This window comes from Hyalella azteca, unplaced genomic scaffold, assembly GCF_000764305.2.
Source record: "Hyalella azteca isolate HAZT.00-mixed unplaced genomic scaffold, Hazt_2.0.2 contig12821, whole genome shotgun sequence".
In the NCBI taxonomy this organism is placed as follows: domain Eukaryota; kingdom Metazoa; phylum Arthropoda; class Malacostraca; order Amphipoda; family Hyalellidae; genus Hyalella; species Hyalella azteca.
Genome location: NW_025942766.1, coordinates 234,574 through 250,677, shown reverse-complemented (window position 1 = coordinate 250,677; position 16,104 = coordinate 234,574). Strand labels below are relative to the sequence as shown.

General features: G+C 36.3%; 2 protein-coding genes across 2 annotated transcripts; both read right to left on the bottom strand.

Moving 5' to 3' along the window:
* Positions 1-205: 205 nt before the first annotated feature.
* Positions 206-6,196, bottom strand: LOC108667188. Its single transcript, XM_018154181.2, has 2 exons — positions 6,021-6,196; positions 206-3,227 (listed from the first exon to the last, which is right to left on the bottom strand). The coding sequence occupies exon 2, from the start codon at positions 3,023-3,025 to the stop codon at positions 2,315-2,317; it is 711 nt and encodes a 236-aa protein (XP_018009670.1). The 5' UTR covers positions 3,026-3,227; positions 6,021-6,196; the 3' UTR covers positions 206-2,314.
* A 1,039-nt stretch (positions 6,197-7,235) lies between these two features.
* LOC108667189 (trichohyalin) lies at positions 7,236-15,746 on the bottom strand. The gene is made up of 3 exons (XM_047883412.1): positions 15,506-15,746; positions 10,748-11,903; positions 7,236-10,711 (listed from the first exon to the last, which is right to left on the bottom strand). The coding sequence occupies exons 2-3, from the start codon at positions 11,243-11,245 to the stop codon at positions 9,413-9,415; spliced, it is 1,797 nt and encodes a 598-aa protein (XP_047739368.1). The 5' UTR covers positions 11,246-11,903; positions 15,506-15,746; the 3' UTR covers positions 7,236-9,412.
* Between the last annotated feature and the right edge of the window lie 358 nt (positions 15,747-16,104).

The window sequence follows — 16,104 nt, the reverse complement described above, 5'->3', positions numbered from 1 at the left end:
GAATTTTTGATCCGCAATACGAGTTAACAACTTCGTGCGATCTGCTGACGTCAGCAGGTGATAAATCAGACACGAGCGATGAAAACCTCACCCGATTGCCATTTACTCACCAACTGCCATTTACGATTCCTCACCAATTGCCATTTACTTTATAAAGTAATCAGAGGACGCACTCATATGGAACAATTAGACGTCATTTTGTTTTATTTTATTTTACATGACCGAAAGCCTAATTCTCATTTTCAAAAATAACTGAACACAAAAGTTTCACTTGGGTGAATTAAAAAACTACGCTATAGTAATATTTTTGATTATAAACTCTGTGATAATGTAAAGTTGAAATTAAAATCTATATCCATTTATTACAATTTCGTCAAGCGATTTTTTCGACTCATAACTTCCAATCTGTAAGGGATAATTTATTTTTTAACTAGATACATGTATCTATAGATAATTTTTCCGTTAAGATTGAAGTGGAAGGGACGAAGTTTTTTTTAGTCCGACCTTCAAATGTTTTTTTTTAGTCCGACCTGAAGACTTGAATGAATATCATGACATGTAGCGAAATTTGATATGATGTCATGCCTATTGCGCGTGGAACGCTTAAAAAATAATATGCACGCAACGTAATCAAATCCCAACACGAACTTACATGATTAAATCTGCGCATAATGGACAAGTATTTTCTTGAATGATATCAAAATATTAGGTTAAGACGAATTCGTACTGGAATGGTTAAATTTTTACATTCATTTGGAAAATGATGTCGATATAACCTGAGTTCAACCTATACATCCACATTCAACGCCTTGAAAATTACAAAATTATCCTTTGAGGCAAATCGACAGAGACTCAAACTGAACTGACATATGTATGTGTCCTTGTTTATATATGTGATACGGAGGCTTGCCGATTCCATAGTTTCTTGATCAGCTAGTTAACTTGTTTACATGATTCCTACGCGAATAAAAAACTTTCATGCTTTTTTATGGCGTTAAATTAAATCTTTCAGAGAACAATTCGTAAATATTTTTTTAGTGGTTTGGTAAACAGGATGACAAAGCAATAACCTGCCAGTCAGTGACGTTTAAACCCTCAGGACGAAAAGTCAAAAGAACACATTAAAAATTAGACTTAAAATCAAGCTACAAGTTCATCTTCATCCTCAGAAAATTTCAAAGTCACAATTAATGAAACTGAAATGAATATCTCCAATTATAATTCCACAATTGTTTTTCTAAATCATAAAGTTATTCATTTATTTAGTTCATATCTGCCCCTTTCTTTGTCTAATTGTAAATCACGTTTTTAGAGAGAAAACACTCAAATATTGTAAGAAATCTTTGGTGATCGATGAAATACTCATCGATCGTATCAAAAAACTTGGTGCAATTAATTTTCTTCATCCTCCTCTTTATTTCTAAATTTTGAGAGTACCATAATTTTGTTGAGGAACGACTCGTTGGTTTTTATCTGTGTTTCCGCTGCGACCTTTGATGTTGGACTTGAAATTTCCGGTCACATTTTCATTTCGCTTAGCAGGCGATTTTTGGACGCCGTCTGTGTTTTTCGATTGCCCGTTTCGTGAGCGTGACCGAAGAGGCGATACATCGAGCGTCTTGTAAGGTGAAGCTGCGCCCACAAAGGAAACCGTCCTACTTTCAAGGCTTGGCTTGGATTGGCGAGGAGAATGTCGCGGAGTGAACCGTTCCTGTGGCCGAGTGAGTGACTTCCTTCGCGGAGTTGTCGCCACTTTGTTGTCTGTCAGAGAAGTTTTCCGCGGAGTTTTCCTCGGCGACGTCAGCTCGGGACTCGTGGAGACGTTAGGGGTGAAAAATCCTCCAATTCTATCCATGGATTGACTAACTCCTCGACGGAGGAACGGTTCGCTGCCAAAGCTCCGTTCCTTGCTGAGGGACTGTCCTCTAACAAAGGCCGCTTCTCTACTGAATGACTGGTTTCTGTTCCTTGGTATGTCCAAGCTGGATGTTGAAGGGCTTATCTTCCTAGAGGCTCGAGGACTTGGGAGAAAAAACCTCCTAGGGGAAGTAAATATAGGCGAGCTGGCATTATTTCTTTTGTTGGGGCTTCTCATCCCGGCAAATATTGGCAAATTATCTGGAGGAGGAATCAAATTATTACTAAACTTTCTCTTATCATGGCCATTCATTTTCTCGTTCACGAAGTCATGTTCTAAACTTTCCTTTTCACCTTGCCCTGTTTTCATTTGTTTCATTTTCACGTCCGATTTGTTATATACGTTCATAATATCATTGCTCAATTTCATATCAAGCTTTTTTTCATGGGGATCATGTCAGGTGTCATTCTCTTGCATTTCTATGGGTTCAACATCTGCATGAGCAGAATTTCTCTCATTCTCACGATCATTTCTTTCCTCATCTTCTTCCTCCTCTTTGATGGCGTTTTTTATCAGCATAACGTTTTCTAGCGATCTTAGCGTGTCTTCTAAGTCTTCATGAACTTTACCGTCTTCAGAGTCATTCGCAGGTTCATCTGCTTTATCCACAGTCTTCCATTTTTTAACCCTCCTCTTGCTCTGTGCACTAAGGGGCTGATCAGAACCCCCAGTCTGACCTCTAATTTGCCTCAGGTATTGCTCTCTCTTTTCTTTTTTGGCTTCATTTTCTCGTGCAATAGCTTCAAGTTTTCGTTCCTCTTCCATCGTGATTGGAATATTTTCCACAGCATTTTCTTTAAGCGGAATTGTTTCGGCAATGGAACCAATTGAGCTGCGTCTCTTGATTTCTCCGTCGCCTACCAGTTGCATCTTCGAAACAATCATTTGTTTATTCACCAACTTTTGGAAGCGTTTCTTTTCGCCCCTTTTTTCGTGTACCTTTCTCCACTCTTCATCGACAGTTTCTTTATTTCGGTAAGCTTTCAGATACTCGGTCAGGTCTTGCTCGCTTTGCGATTTTGTTCTCTGAAAAACGCGCTCTCTTTTCTCGGGAAGTTCCATCGGTGCTCGATTGCAGAAGAACATCCCACTGAAAATATCACCCATAACTTGAAGTATCGGACACCAATTTATGTCTCCATCAGTGAGAAATAATAAGCTATTTATGGAGCCTGGTACGATGATGCTTAGTACGAGTGAACTTTCGGGAGATTCTGACCCTCTTCCGCTTACATCACTTGGCCGATGAAACGATGCCCTCTCAGATAAGGAAACTTCGGACGAGGACTATCGATGACCAATCCTGTACCTGTAAAAACGCATTTATTTTTATTACTATCAAGAAAACCACAAATGCATTCTTTCTATATTCGTTATATTTCACAATTATAAATAGTTTCAAAACTCATTCAGTACAATGAAATAGATGTTTTCGAATCGAAATGCATGCGAATTTTAATTTTTTTAATGGAAGCACCCTCATCCATATTGTCGAGCTCAATACTTGCAAGGAACTTTATTTAACTCCGTTTATAATTTTAGAGTAAATATTTATCTGAATTTTATTTACTGAGGCTGACTGCTTCGTGTGCTATGGTGCATTGACAGTTAGAATGATAAATATGGACATATTTTTATGTGGATTCTAGGAAATTCTTGCGTAAGCCGTATAAGCTGATTGAGCAATTAGTTCGTGCGATGAATGTTAGGCTGGTGGGTGACTCAATTTTCCCGTGATTGAGTTGCATGGCCCATTCGGCTCGAAAGTTATATAGTGTTTTTTTTTCTAATCACTACTTCAAAAGGGCAATATATTTCCGATTGCGTTTGCTCTCAGTGCCATGTTTGCTCACATCGGTTTTGTTAAATTGGTGTTTTGTTAAATTTTGTTAAATTTGTTCGGTTTGAATTTTTCGTCAACTAGAATTTTCTCTGCAGTTGTGAATAAATATGGGCATAGCTTCGTGGATTTAAGATACACGTGCAAGGATTTAGTGTTCAAATTCTCTAAATCTACGTTATTGTTAGAATGAGGCACACTCATTCAGGGATTCATTCTCAGTAATTAAGCATTCATTAAATGTTGCTGGTGCCTTTATCTGTATCACTAATTCCAATTTTTTCAAATGAATGAATGAAAGATGACTGCACTAATGATTCCAAATGCTTGAAAAGGCTGATTTTAGTTAGAATTTTGAAATTTGATATAAAGAACTTCACGCTGCAGGTAAATAATTTCTATAGTACAATTAAGTCAAGTGTCCTCAGCACATTTAACTTCAACTTAAATCTCGTGTATATACGTATCAACTGATAGATAAATTGTAAATAATGATACATTTTGCGGGACGCTTAAATATCTATACTATGCAGTGCAAGCTCACGGTGCTGACGTTCGTACTGCGTACAGTGTTTATTTACCGGTCGTCAAAGCTACAGCCGAGTGCACTAAATAACAGCGGCTATATTGACCAGAGAAACTCCATGTGCCCGTGACTAGACTAGCGGAAATTATTAGAAAGATCGTAAGTTCTGTGCTGGTCGTAGCTTTGGGTTCTGTATTTTATGGCATCCCAAATAAATACGAAGGTCACGAATTTATTTGGATGATATCGTATTTATATAAATTAATTGATATATATCCTATGGTTTATGTATGATATCGTTTCATTTATCGCTGTGTTGTCAGATATTACCATGATAGTTACAACAAATTTTTTGTAAACCTATAGATTATTGGTTTTTCATTACAAAGAATCGATTTTTGTGTGAGCACTTCACACATTATCAATATCATTTAAACAGGCTAATTTGGCTTTATAATGAGCTTTCAAATTTGCAACAATTGCATACAATCTACGAAGTCAACATTTTACATCGATATTATTTCATTTATGCAAGTAGTTGAATCTGTATCAATATCATTTAAACAGACTAACTTGGTATAATAATGAGCTTTCAAATTTACAACAATTGCATACAATCTACGAAGTCAACATTTTACATCGATATTATTTCATTTATGCAAGTAGTTGAATCGACCAGTTATTAATTTGATGTCTTGCCTGTGGCGAATGCTAATGGTCGATAAAACATCAATATATACAAAGTCGGCTATTACTGTATAATATAATGTAACGAATGTACGAAAGTTCCTTGTCTGCAGTTGCAATATTTATAAGAGTGTATAATAGAATGTACGAAAGTTCCTTGTTCGTAGTTGCAATATTTATCCCTAAGAGGCGCGGGACAGCCCGAATATTGAGAGAATGGGCGGGACTAACGAGGTTTTACGACGCGATTCTAAAGTGAAACAGCTGCAGTGAAGTGCCTTTTTCGGGAATTTTTACTGCAGACTAAGATGAGCTTTACGACAGCGACTTGCTGAGTGCATTTGCCTATATTTTTCCTGTTATCTTGCCGAATTGTTTGATTTGTTCATCTGTTTCAATAAAACTGTCAAATTGTCGAGTCATTATGAGCAGTTATTCCTATCACTGCACGTACAGTTGAGAGTTCTCCGTTTAATTTTGATTTTTTCTTTTTTTATGTATTCTACCCTGTTTTTAGCGCATTTTCTTATTTATGAAAAAATGCACTATTGTGCTCGCCATGTCCGTCTGTCTGTCTGTCTGTCTGTCCGTCCGTGACTTCATGTTTTCGTCGACGAGAAAATGCGCTCTCTGTCACTCACTGCAGTGAGTACTGAGTTATATTTTTCCTATTGTTGTACCACTGAATTCGCGCATCTGCTGGTTGTTTGTTACTTATCTCAGTGCTTAACTTCGTGCGGTCGCCAGCCGACCAAAACTCTTGATTATACATTGGCAAGAATTTCATTAGGCCTGAGTAAACTATAACGTTTATTGCATATTTTCAGCAATAAATTTTTCCAAACTACTTCTTACGTAAAATGCTTCGATTGTAACATCAGTCATAGCTGTAATTTCAAATGTTTAGTTACAAGTCTAATGCTCATTGGATTCAGTTTAAAACTAGAATTCATTCTTACAAATTGTTTTTTTTACATTAGTTGATATAATATATGATGAATGTGGGTAATATTACACATTTATTTTACGCAACGTTTACAAGTACTCACGTGCTTTAGGGAAGAAGTCGTTGAGAAGCACGGAGTTGTAATATGATTTCCAAGTTGAATAACCAACTTAACGAAATTCACGTACTAAAAATTGTTCGCAAGATATTAATTAAATTCTTACGAGGTCGAAAATTAGAGAGTGCGAGAAGGATATCAGTGACGTGATGTTCACAAAAGGTCGCTGCGAAATGCCGTGAATGTAGAGCGCGTGGACAGCTCATGTTGTAGTTGTCATGACTTCTTTGTGACTAAACAGAAGAGCTTAGCAACAGCCTCATAGCTAAGTAGCGCCAATGATTTTCGATCCTCTGCATACAGAACAATAGTACCGTTGTTCTTAAATATATTTTGAGCTCCTAACCTGATTTTGGTTAATTTTTTTTCTCAAAATTCCCTTATGTTTGACTAACATCGTTGAGAATTCGTTGTTTTGCTACCAAATTTATTATGTTTGACTAACATCGTTGAGAATTCGTTATTTTGCTACGCTATTTATTATGTACATATTATATTTATTGTTGAGAAAAAAAGCCGTTCATTTCGGTTCTGTCGAAAGCTCAAAAGATGTAATCAGGTCTTGTATTATAATGGATTCATATGGGAAATTTTTTTCTTTTGATACAATACGCATGCATCACTGAAGCATTCTTTTGTTTCTAAGATTCGCTGATATTTCGTGATGCAACTTCAATTCAAAGGCAAATAAATTTCTTTTGATTTCAATTTGTTTTCTCAAAACGAGACTAAGGGTCGAATAATATTGGATATTCAAATTGATCTTTTATCTGAAGACACCACTCGAATCTAGTTCAAAATTCGATTGCATTTCGTTGTATTCACGTCGGGTTTGCTTCAATTAAGTAAATTCTCTTCTAGTTTGAACTAAAGTTCGTTTGCTTGATTGATTTGTACTTGAAGTGATATAACCGAGAATATTGACTAAAATTATGCTATTGCAGCATACCTTTTATGCACAATCTTGTGGAATAATTGAATTATATATCGTATAATTCAATCATTAATCAATATTTTTCTTTATTTCTCAACTATGAAACTGGCCAGCAACTCAACGTGGACTTCTGTATGATACTCATACATGCAGTGCGTGTATCATTAAGGAAACTAATATATTCACACTACTACAAAATAGCAATTAATTTGAATTATTCTAAAGATAGCGAATGGTTCATGAAGGATACTGAAATTAATCATGCAAAGACTTTATATTTTGTATTCTGAATAAAGAATAAATAATTGAACACTCCTCTAAGCGAAGATGCAACATATCCATCGCTCGACGAAAATCTCAAACGAACTTTAGAATGCCTTTCAATGGACTTTGACCGGAACGGGAGCTTAAAAACAAAAATATCAACATGGATGGCCAGCATATATAATAAATATATATGGATGTACTCGCATGTTTGACGGCTGCACAGTGATAACGGTTAATTGCGCCGCGCAAATGCTGCGTAAGAAATTTGATGCATCGAACATTGAAAATAGACAGAAAATGATGAACGTTAATAATATTCCTTCCTGGTGTTAATAATAAATGTCTTTAAGAGTCTTTAAAGTGATTCGAATTTTCCTTCCTTTTTCTCAACATCTTGTGATTTTATAGTATAGTATTGATAGTAATTTGATACAACCTACAATGATTGTAATATTGTAACTATGTATGTATGTAATCGTTTTATAGTAATATGTAATCGTTTTAATATTTTCTCAACTAATTCTGAAAAATCTTATGTTCCGAAAATTGAAAATATTTATTTTCACTATTGATGAAATAATCTTTCGAGTATGATTTTCAAACAGAAATAATTTTGATGCATCGTCTAAATCCCTAAAAATTCTTATTTATTACCTTCCTTGCAACTACCACAACTACCTCGCTGGCTGAAGTAATCCATATGGACATATTGCAAAATAATTACAAATTTTATAACGGTAAACAACATTTTATAATGGTAAATGAATAACCCTTAAAGAGTACGGTCAATTGAGAGATCTAATTTAATGGATGTTGGAAAAAGATAACGCTTTTCATTCAGATCTTTCTTCAGTCTAGAATTTGAACCAGGGCTATACGAATAAGTCATACCTGGTTACTACGTACATATAAATGCAATAAACAATAACAAACATTCAAATTAATTTCAAATAAATTAAATCATAATAATTAGAACAATAGCAATCCATACTCTCTAGTACTTACTCTCATGAGAGGTTGCAATGCGATGAATATCAAATAAGTTAAGGTGGAACGCAGTTAAGTACAGTTGTGTTCAGAGGTGATGTTCAGCCTGGGACATAAATTTAATTTTATATTTAATTCCAATTCCGGGTTTTATAACGTAATTAATTAACACTAAACTTAGCCGGTACACCCGTACCAAACAAAGCATGAACCCATAAACGTATCTAAAACCAAATATTTAGCAATAAATATATTACCTTGAATGTGATCTTTTCATTTCTAAGAGAATTAAATTTCTACACGTTAACCCACTCTCGTGTGAGACGATAGCTCATCGTGGCCAGTTCTAAGCCCAAATTCTTAAGTTTTAATGTGCGAACCAACGTGCAGGTCAGTCGGTGTCTTCCTATTCAATGAGTGAATGTGAGCTACGAGTACAATGATCGCTGTAAAGACTCTTCCCTTCAGCTCCATCGCATGTCTGGATGCTCATCGCGTCTACACAAGCGACGGGTTCAGTCGCCCTCTTAATGCTTGGAGAACTTGCAATAGATTCAGAAAGATGCAAAAGAAGGCGTGGTGAACATGTCTTTGTGTCAGCAAGTACCTATATACTTCCAGTATTTAATTATTGAATGTTTAGATGATTGGACAAAGACTGGTCTCTTACATTTCTATTGATTGATACTTGAAGATCTATCTAAAAAAATCAATTTTCCTATAGTGGGTCTTCATCGGAGCTCATCGTTAATGCACCTCATTCACGAACTTGTACCTTTCTGGCCTTACCATATGTTCAAGTATTCAGATAGAGAAATGTATTAACTGACAATCTGCGCTGGGTTGAATATATTCAATTTACACAAGATTTTTTATTTATTAGTGTTTGATAAAGTTCCGATACACAGCAATGGCATATACATATTCCTATATAATAAAAAGAGTTGACTATGATAAGTAATAAAAATTTACTAGCTAACACGCTATAATGGGAAAAATTAAATCAATTCAGCATACGTTGAGCAGCACGTCCGTTAGTCACACAAAAATTAACTATGGTACAAAACAAGATCCGAAAACGAGAAGCCTTCTATCGTGTCGGGTAATGTGGAGCGATGCGATTGGTTAACGGTTCTATAATCATTAACCAAATGAAAGTTACTCAGATCATTTTAAATTAGTCAACTTATTAGTCGCTATCGGAATCAATTAGATAATTTTTCGATTGGCCTAGATCTTCTGTCTTGCCGTTGGTCAGCCAGGTTAGAAACTCGTCGAATCTTTCGTCTTTTTTAACCTCCCCCTTCTTCTGAATAGCTTTCCTGTCGTGTATATCCCTCTGCATTCTCTTGAGATGTTCTTTCTCTCGCTGCACTTCCTTTTCTTTCTCTTTGAGCATTGCTTTCACTCCGTACATTCGGGCTTTTGATTTCATGCTTTTGTCGCCGTCCGCTGAGCTTCCTCTGTTCGTTGGGCGTCCGTTAGAAGAATTTTGATTGTTTGGTACGCTCTCACTTCTTGCTCCTCTGTCCCCAACACTGAGTCTATCTCTGTCTCTGCTTCGTCTCTCCTCACCAGAGACATCTTGGCCATCGTTCGCACTGCTCGGCAATACTCCTCCGGCTCCGGCGTTAGGAAGCGTAGTCCCGGTGATCCCAACACCCGAACCGCTAGAAATGGAGCCTTTGTCGCCACGTTTGAGGTCTCTACCTCCTGCTGATACCATGATGCCTGTGGCACGCTCGCCTTCTTTGAGGCGCTTCTCCTGTGCCTGCTTTTCCCTCCTTTTCTTCTCTTCTGCTTGTCGACGTTTTTCCATTTCTTCGTACTCCATCATCTTGCGTTGACGTGCCATCTCAGCTTCGGCTTCATAGTCTCTTTTGTCTTTTTCATTAGGTACGTTTTTTCTTAGCCTCTCTTCTATTTCCCGCTTTTGTTTCTCGAATTCTTCTCTATCACGCCTCATTTTTTCTTCCCTTAACTGGACTTCTTTTTCAACACGCAAAATTTCTAACCTTTCTAGCTCAATCCGACGTCTCTCTTCCTTGATTCTCAGCCATTCATCTGATGGATTACTGTTTATTTGGCCATCGTCAAAGACTGGACTGGATTTATTGGTGTCTTGATCTGCCTCCTTGTTATCAGCTGTCGTCCCCCTCTTTTTCTTTGACTTGCTTTCGTCACTTCTAGTAGCATTGCCAACGCCCAACAAATAAATTCGCCGCCTCTCTAATGCTTCTCTCTGCTTCTTCTCAGCTTCTGTTTCATTTGTGGGTTTATCTTCCTGTTTCTTTAGCCTCTCTTCTTCTTCCTTTCGCCTCTTTTCGTCTTCTCGTTTTCGTTTCTCGGCTTCATCTTTCAATTTTTTGTCATCATCCTCTTTTTGTTTTATCTTATGTTTTTCATCTTCTCTCTCCTTCGCCCTTCGATCAGCATCAGATTTTTCTTTCTTCTTCCTTTCTTCATCTTCATTTTCTTTCTTCTTTATTTCTTCATCTTTATTTTCTTTCTGCTTTCTTTCTACATTTTCTTTTTCTTGTTTCCTCCTTTGTTCCTCTGCTTTTCTACTCGCTTCTTCATCGTTTCTCATCACTTCTTCCTTCCTCCGCTTTTCTTCTTGTTCTCTTTTCTCTTTCGCATCTCTCTGTCTCCGCTTCTCATCTTCATCCACCTCAGTTTTTCTATTTACTTTCTCACCTTCTCGCCGAGGATCATCATTTTTATCATCACTCACTCCTGCTTTCTTATCTCTAGTATCTTCCCCATTAGTGTCGTTCTCGTTCTCATCCAGATCCACAGCATCTGCACCATGAATCCGCTCCCCCCGAAAACGTTTTTTCTCCAAACCCTTCGCTCTGGCTTGATCCCAGTCAGGGTCCGCTGGTTGACGGGATTTCTTGGCTCGCAGGTACTCTGCAAGGTCCTGCTCAGGCGCCGGCTCGGCCGACGCCAGCGACGCTTCTGTTCCCCACTCTGTCGGGGCCGGCGGCTGAGTTGTCTTTTTCTTACGGAGCATAAACATGTCGCTGGTTGTTTAAGCAACAATAGCAGTCGCCTGTCGTAAAGCGTTAACGCAAATTCGTTTATTCAAAGACGGAAAAATCAGCCTTGTTTCTTTAAAAGTTCATAAGGTGGTCGTATAAGCTTTTGTTATGAAAAATATCCTTTTTTGCTGTAGAGCTTTTTACAGTTCTTCTTCACGATGTGGTTCAATCATTTAGTCATATCCATCATGACTAATCGTTTATCCTTTATGATTTGAGCTTCCTTCTGAATATCCTAAAGGTCCTTATTTCTAATTAAGAGTTTCTGCAGCGCGTCTTAAACTGCTTTATTACGTTCATTAATGAGACTACTGTCGTATTATGAGCTTTATCACCAAGGATACGTTAATACGTAGCCTTTTTATTTTATTTTCCTGTATAGGATCAACTTCTCTCACTAGTACGTCATTAAATTAACATGAAATGCCTTCGGATGAGAATCGCGCAGCTAACAAATCCTGTCGAAATACTGTTCTATTATCAAATTTAGGACTTGTCATACTCCTCGTGGTATATTTTTTTTCGATAGCCCGTACTTCCTGTCAAATGAAGAGGAGAAGCAAACTCTACGCCGGAGAAGCCGCTGGTCTGGCACCTTCCTTGCTCCCTGTCTTGGTCACAGCAACGTCAAGTCGTCTGAAAAATAAATTAATTTAATTGCTTTCTAGGTATTAAAAATTGATCTTAATTCCATGTGCTGTTCTTCAAGTTTGGCAGTGCAAATTAATGACCAACTGACACGTAATTTTTTTATGCTCACAAAAACTGGATTCACTACCATGCCATTATTGGAATTTCTTGTTGAGGAAAATGCCTCCCAGTTTTACTGAGCTAAACTTTTTTCTAAATTACAAAACGTTCAATGTCAATCATGACACACCTTTGATGAGCCACTTCGCATCAATGGTACAAAAGACAAAGAAATCATTAATACATCAGTGTGTGCGTGTTGGGGCACGTGCAAAAAATCGCCGCTAATGGGACTGATATCGAGTACCAGGTTGTTAAGCAACTGGCTCGAAGTCTGAGCAGTATTGAACTTCGAATATTTACTCCTTATTTGTCTAGCTTGAAATATTCGAATTTGAAATTATCAGCACAAACAACATAATGTAAAAAATTAAATTTTAAATTGTAAATGAATTTGCCAGTAAATAATATGATGTGACATGCAGTGATTCTCAATTCACTAGTACTAAACAAATAACGTATCTTTTTTCCATAGGGAAGCAAAAATCTAGAAATAGAACATGAACTTCCACATTGGATTAGGTTCAATGCCCGGTAATATGCACGGTGTATTGAGAGCATTGGCCAGTTGGTCATTATCTTTTCGTTTGCGTAATTACGAGTACAAAGTCATAAAATAAATCTACATTCTACTCAACATCATATTTGAATCAATGAAATCTCGGCATTGCACTTTAGTGAATGCAATGAGCAAACAATAAGCATTATAAACTTTAATTGCTTATTCAGTTTATGTAAGAACAGGTCTAATTTCTCACTTCTGTGCTCTTGACAAAAATCAAGTTTGTGAAACTGTGCATACATGAATGAAGAAAGCTGTTCCTTGTTTGGCGTTTGATTCAGCTACTTTTTTAGCATTACTTCTATATATTGACTGAGAATACACTCGTGTATGTAGGAACTTGATCAAATTTGCGGCTGACGTACAAAACAGCACACAAATTGGAATGAAAAGATAATTTTCAAAGTGGGTTTGATGGTTTAAACGAACTCAAGTAGTTTCCTTCTTCATAATAATTTCAGTCACAATTTAAAACTCACGTGCAGTCTTCCTCAGCGCTCAATATGTTCATGGAATTTATAACGTTCACGATGACCTGAACTAGCGTCTCGCTTCATAAAACAATTAGAAAGAACTCAGTAGCTGCCATTAGCATGCTCATTTGACGCTATAAATCATTCATAATTCTCATCTAAGGGCTCATGGATTATTCATTAACTGTTGGAACAGACAAAATCAATATATTTTCCATTATATAATTGATGCCCGCTGCGAAAATTACAGATTAGTAAAGGTTAAGAATGCATTGATCCAGGCTTGCACTGTTTTGCTTGGTTACACTTCACAACAGCTCGTCAGAAAAACGAGGCTTGCTCACAGATTTGCTAAGTGACACCTCGAAACTTTTACATTACCTCTAATTGTATAGGACGGCGTGCGTGATCGCATTGTGTTCTTCTACTGGTGATTATTTTGTATACGTGGGAAAACTTTCTAAGCATAAAGCTTATATTCTTGTAGTAATTATTCTATTTAGTTTTTTTTTATATTTCGATAATTCCTAATTATATATTTCAATAATTCACATTTTAATTCACGCATAATCATTAATAGTTAGTATTAATGATCATGATATAACAATAGTATTTTTATTAATTTTAATTTGTAATTAACAATAATAGTTATTGTACAGAATTACTGTACAATGTCTACACAGTTTTCTTCCAACAAAATATAGGATATGAAAATAGAAACGAATTTTCTATGTAATAAACACCGAAACTCAAGAAAAATCTATAATGTCCCATCAATCCATCAAATTTAACTCAAATTTAACTTTCCAATGCCCACTGTCCACGACGTGGATACGTGCATTTGAATGTTATAAATGATTGCCTGGTTTTCACTATTGACGGCCTCTGCCGACCGTGCATAAACAAACGAGCTTTTGCACTCCATGGGGCTGCTGCATGTGCAATATTATAAAAGATTTTATTTTCATTCCTAATTTAAACATTTCTGCGGTTATGGCACTGGTTGAATTTTCAACCCACTGTCAGTAATTCATTCATTCCATTAGAAAATCTTGCTTTCTAATTTTGGCCCTGAAATCAGTCAATTACATTGTTGTCAAGCCTTTTCTTTTTATTACTGCTTTTCATTTAGCAGTCATTCCATTACTAGAGAAACAGACAATACATTTGGTTTCATTTAAAAGTATTCAAATTACAGGTAATCGTTTACCGACGCTGTTGAAAAGTTTTGAGGAAGGTCAATTATCAGGACGATCGTAAATTAGGAAGCTGCTTTAAAAACTGTACAAATTCATCGATGTGATTGAATTTACTCTTGACCAATTTTTTAATGAACATTAACAAAGTCATATATTCACACACGGCAGTCCTCCATTGTATAAGAATATATTGGTAACCTGCTCTATATTCCTTTGGTTAAATTTAAAAATTATAATTCTTTACGTGATGAGGCCGCCTGGAGATATTTATCAAAAATATTTTTTTTATAGTTTAAATAGCTTCTATTCTTAGACTATATTTTTGATGCAATATAAACAGGTAATATTTCTAGGTATAAAAATATTTGGCTATTTTGAAACTATATATTTATTCGCTTCCCAAAGATTCCTTGTATCGCTTACGTTAATTTGAAAAAATAACGCTTTCGTGTGCAAAGAAATTATCTGGATTTATAACATCTAATTGCACCAACTCCCTGCTTTTCATCAGCTAATAAGAGCACCAAGCAATATTTGCGCGAGCGGAACTGCTACATAGCAAACATCATCAAAGCCACAATCAAATCTTGGTTCTGATGTCCGTAGAATTTTGCATAAGTACTTTGGTGCTGACGTTACATACAGCGTAATACCCTGCGAGATCGGTCATTTAATAAATCATTGAAGCACTTAAGTATTCTATTATTATTCTGTCTAAATTAAAATCTACCACACATTTTTATTGGGATTCTTCCAGTGGGATCCAGCATCTGGCAATCGGAATAAAATTTTGTGCCATTTTGTAGTTCTTCATCAATTCAAATGAATAAATCGGTGTTTTATAAGAGAAACAGTGTCTCACCAGATCATCCGCGATTATATTAAGACGATTAAAATTATTTTGCTCGTTTAACTATTCTAATCAAGAAAATTGCTTTGAAATAACTCCAACTATTTATTTCCAATGCGTAAAGTTGAGTTTAAACAAATTCACTTCATAAATAGAGCACCGTTTCGTCAACATCTAATGTGAGGTTCATTAGATACAACACAACGACAATCTTGAGGATTTAGTGAGCTGTTCATCACTGTGAAGTCTCGCGTATGGCAGTTCACAAATAGGTAAACATACAATAGGTAAACAATCAGTAAACATACCAACCAATACCCAAAACAAATAGGTAAACATACAATAGGTAAACAATCAGTAAACATACCAACCAATACCCAAAACAAATAGGTAAACATACCCACCTTAATTCCTGCGTCCGGTATATGTGTCAGCGACATGTCCCTTGACACTACAGTTGGTAATCTTTCACAATAAACTCTGCTGTGATTTACTATTATTTCTGATGTCACATCGATGATTTTTGTTGACAGGGTTTTAAAAGAGGTTCATGTCAAACAAGGTCAACTCATTTATTTAGCTTTCAATTATTGATGATGAAATCGGATCTTTCTATCACGGAATTGAAGTGAATAAGCAGTGCGCGCTCTGGCACTCGACGTTTACAAATGATGGCAGTACATGAAGGCGATGCCTTTGTGCTGCCGTTGCCATCGTTCCCAGAGCTGCTGGCAAACTGAAACGCACTTCACTCTTTTTTTTCGTTACTGATCAAAGTGATCATTAAGCTGCATGAAGAGTTTGCTGCCCACGCTATGCTTTTCATTGCAAGGTGATTTTGTTAAATCTGTGTCACCATCCAGGCTTCGTGAATCACTACTCACAATGCCTGAAATAAAATCAATTATCTAGAATTTATTGCGAATTATCGATTGACATGAAGTTAACACCTTATTTCATTGAAAGTTAAATATCAATGAAAAACGCACGTGGAGTGTTGTAA

Bases quoted from the DNA above. Each gene is read 5' to 3' on its own strand.
- LOC108667188 (XM_018154181.2), bottom strand. From the start codon at position 3,025: ATGGGTGATATTTTCAGTGGGATGTTCTTCTGCAATCGAGCACCGATG.
- LOC108667189 (XM_047883412.1), bottom strand. From the start codon at position 11,245: ATGTTTATGCTCCGTAAGAAAAAGACAACTCAGCCGCCGGCCCCGACA. The intron at 10,712-10,747 runs GTAGAAAGAAAG...AAAGATGAAGAA, and splicing joins GGAAACAAGAAAAAGAAAAT to ATAAAGAAGAAAGAAAATGA.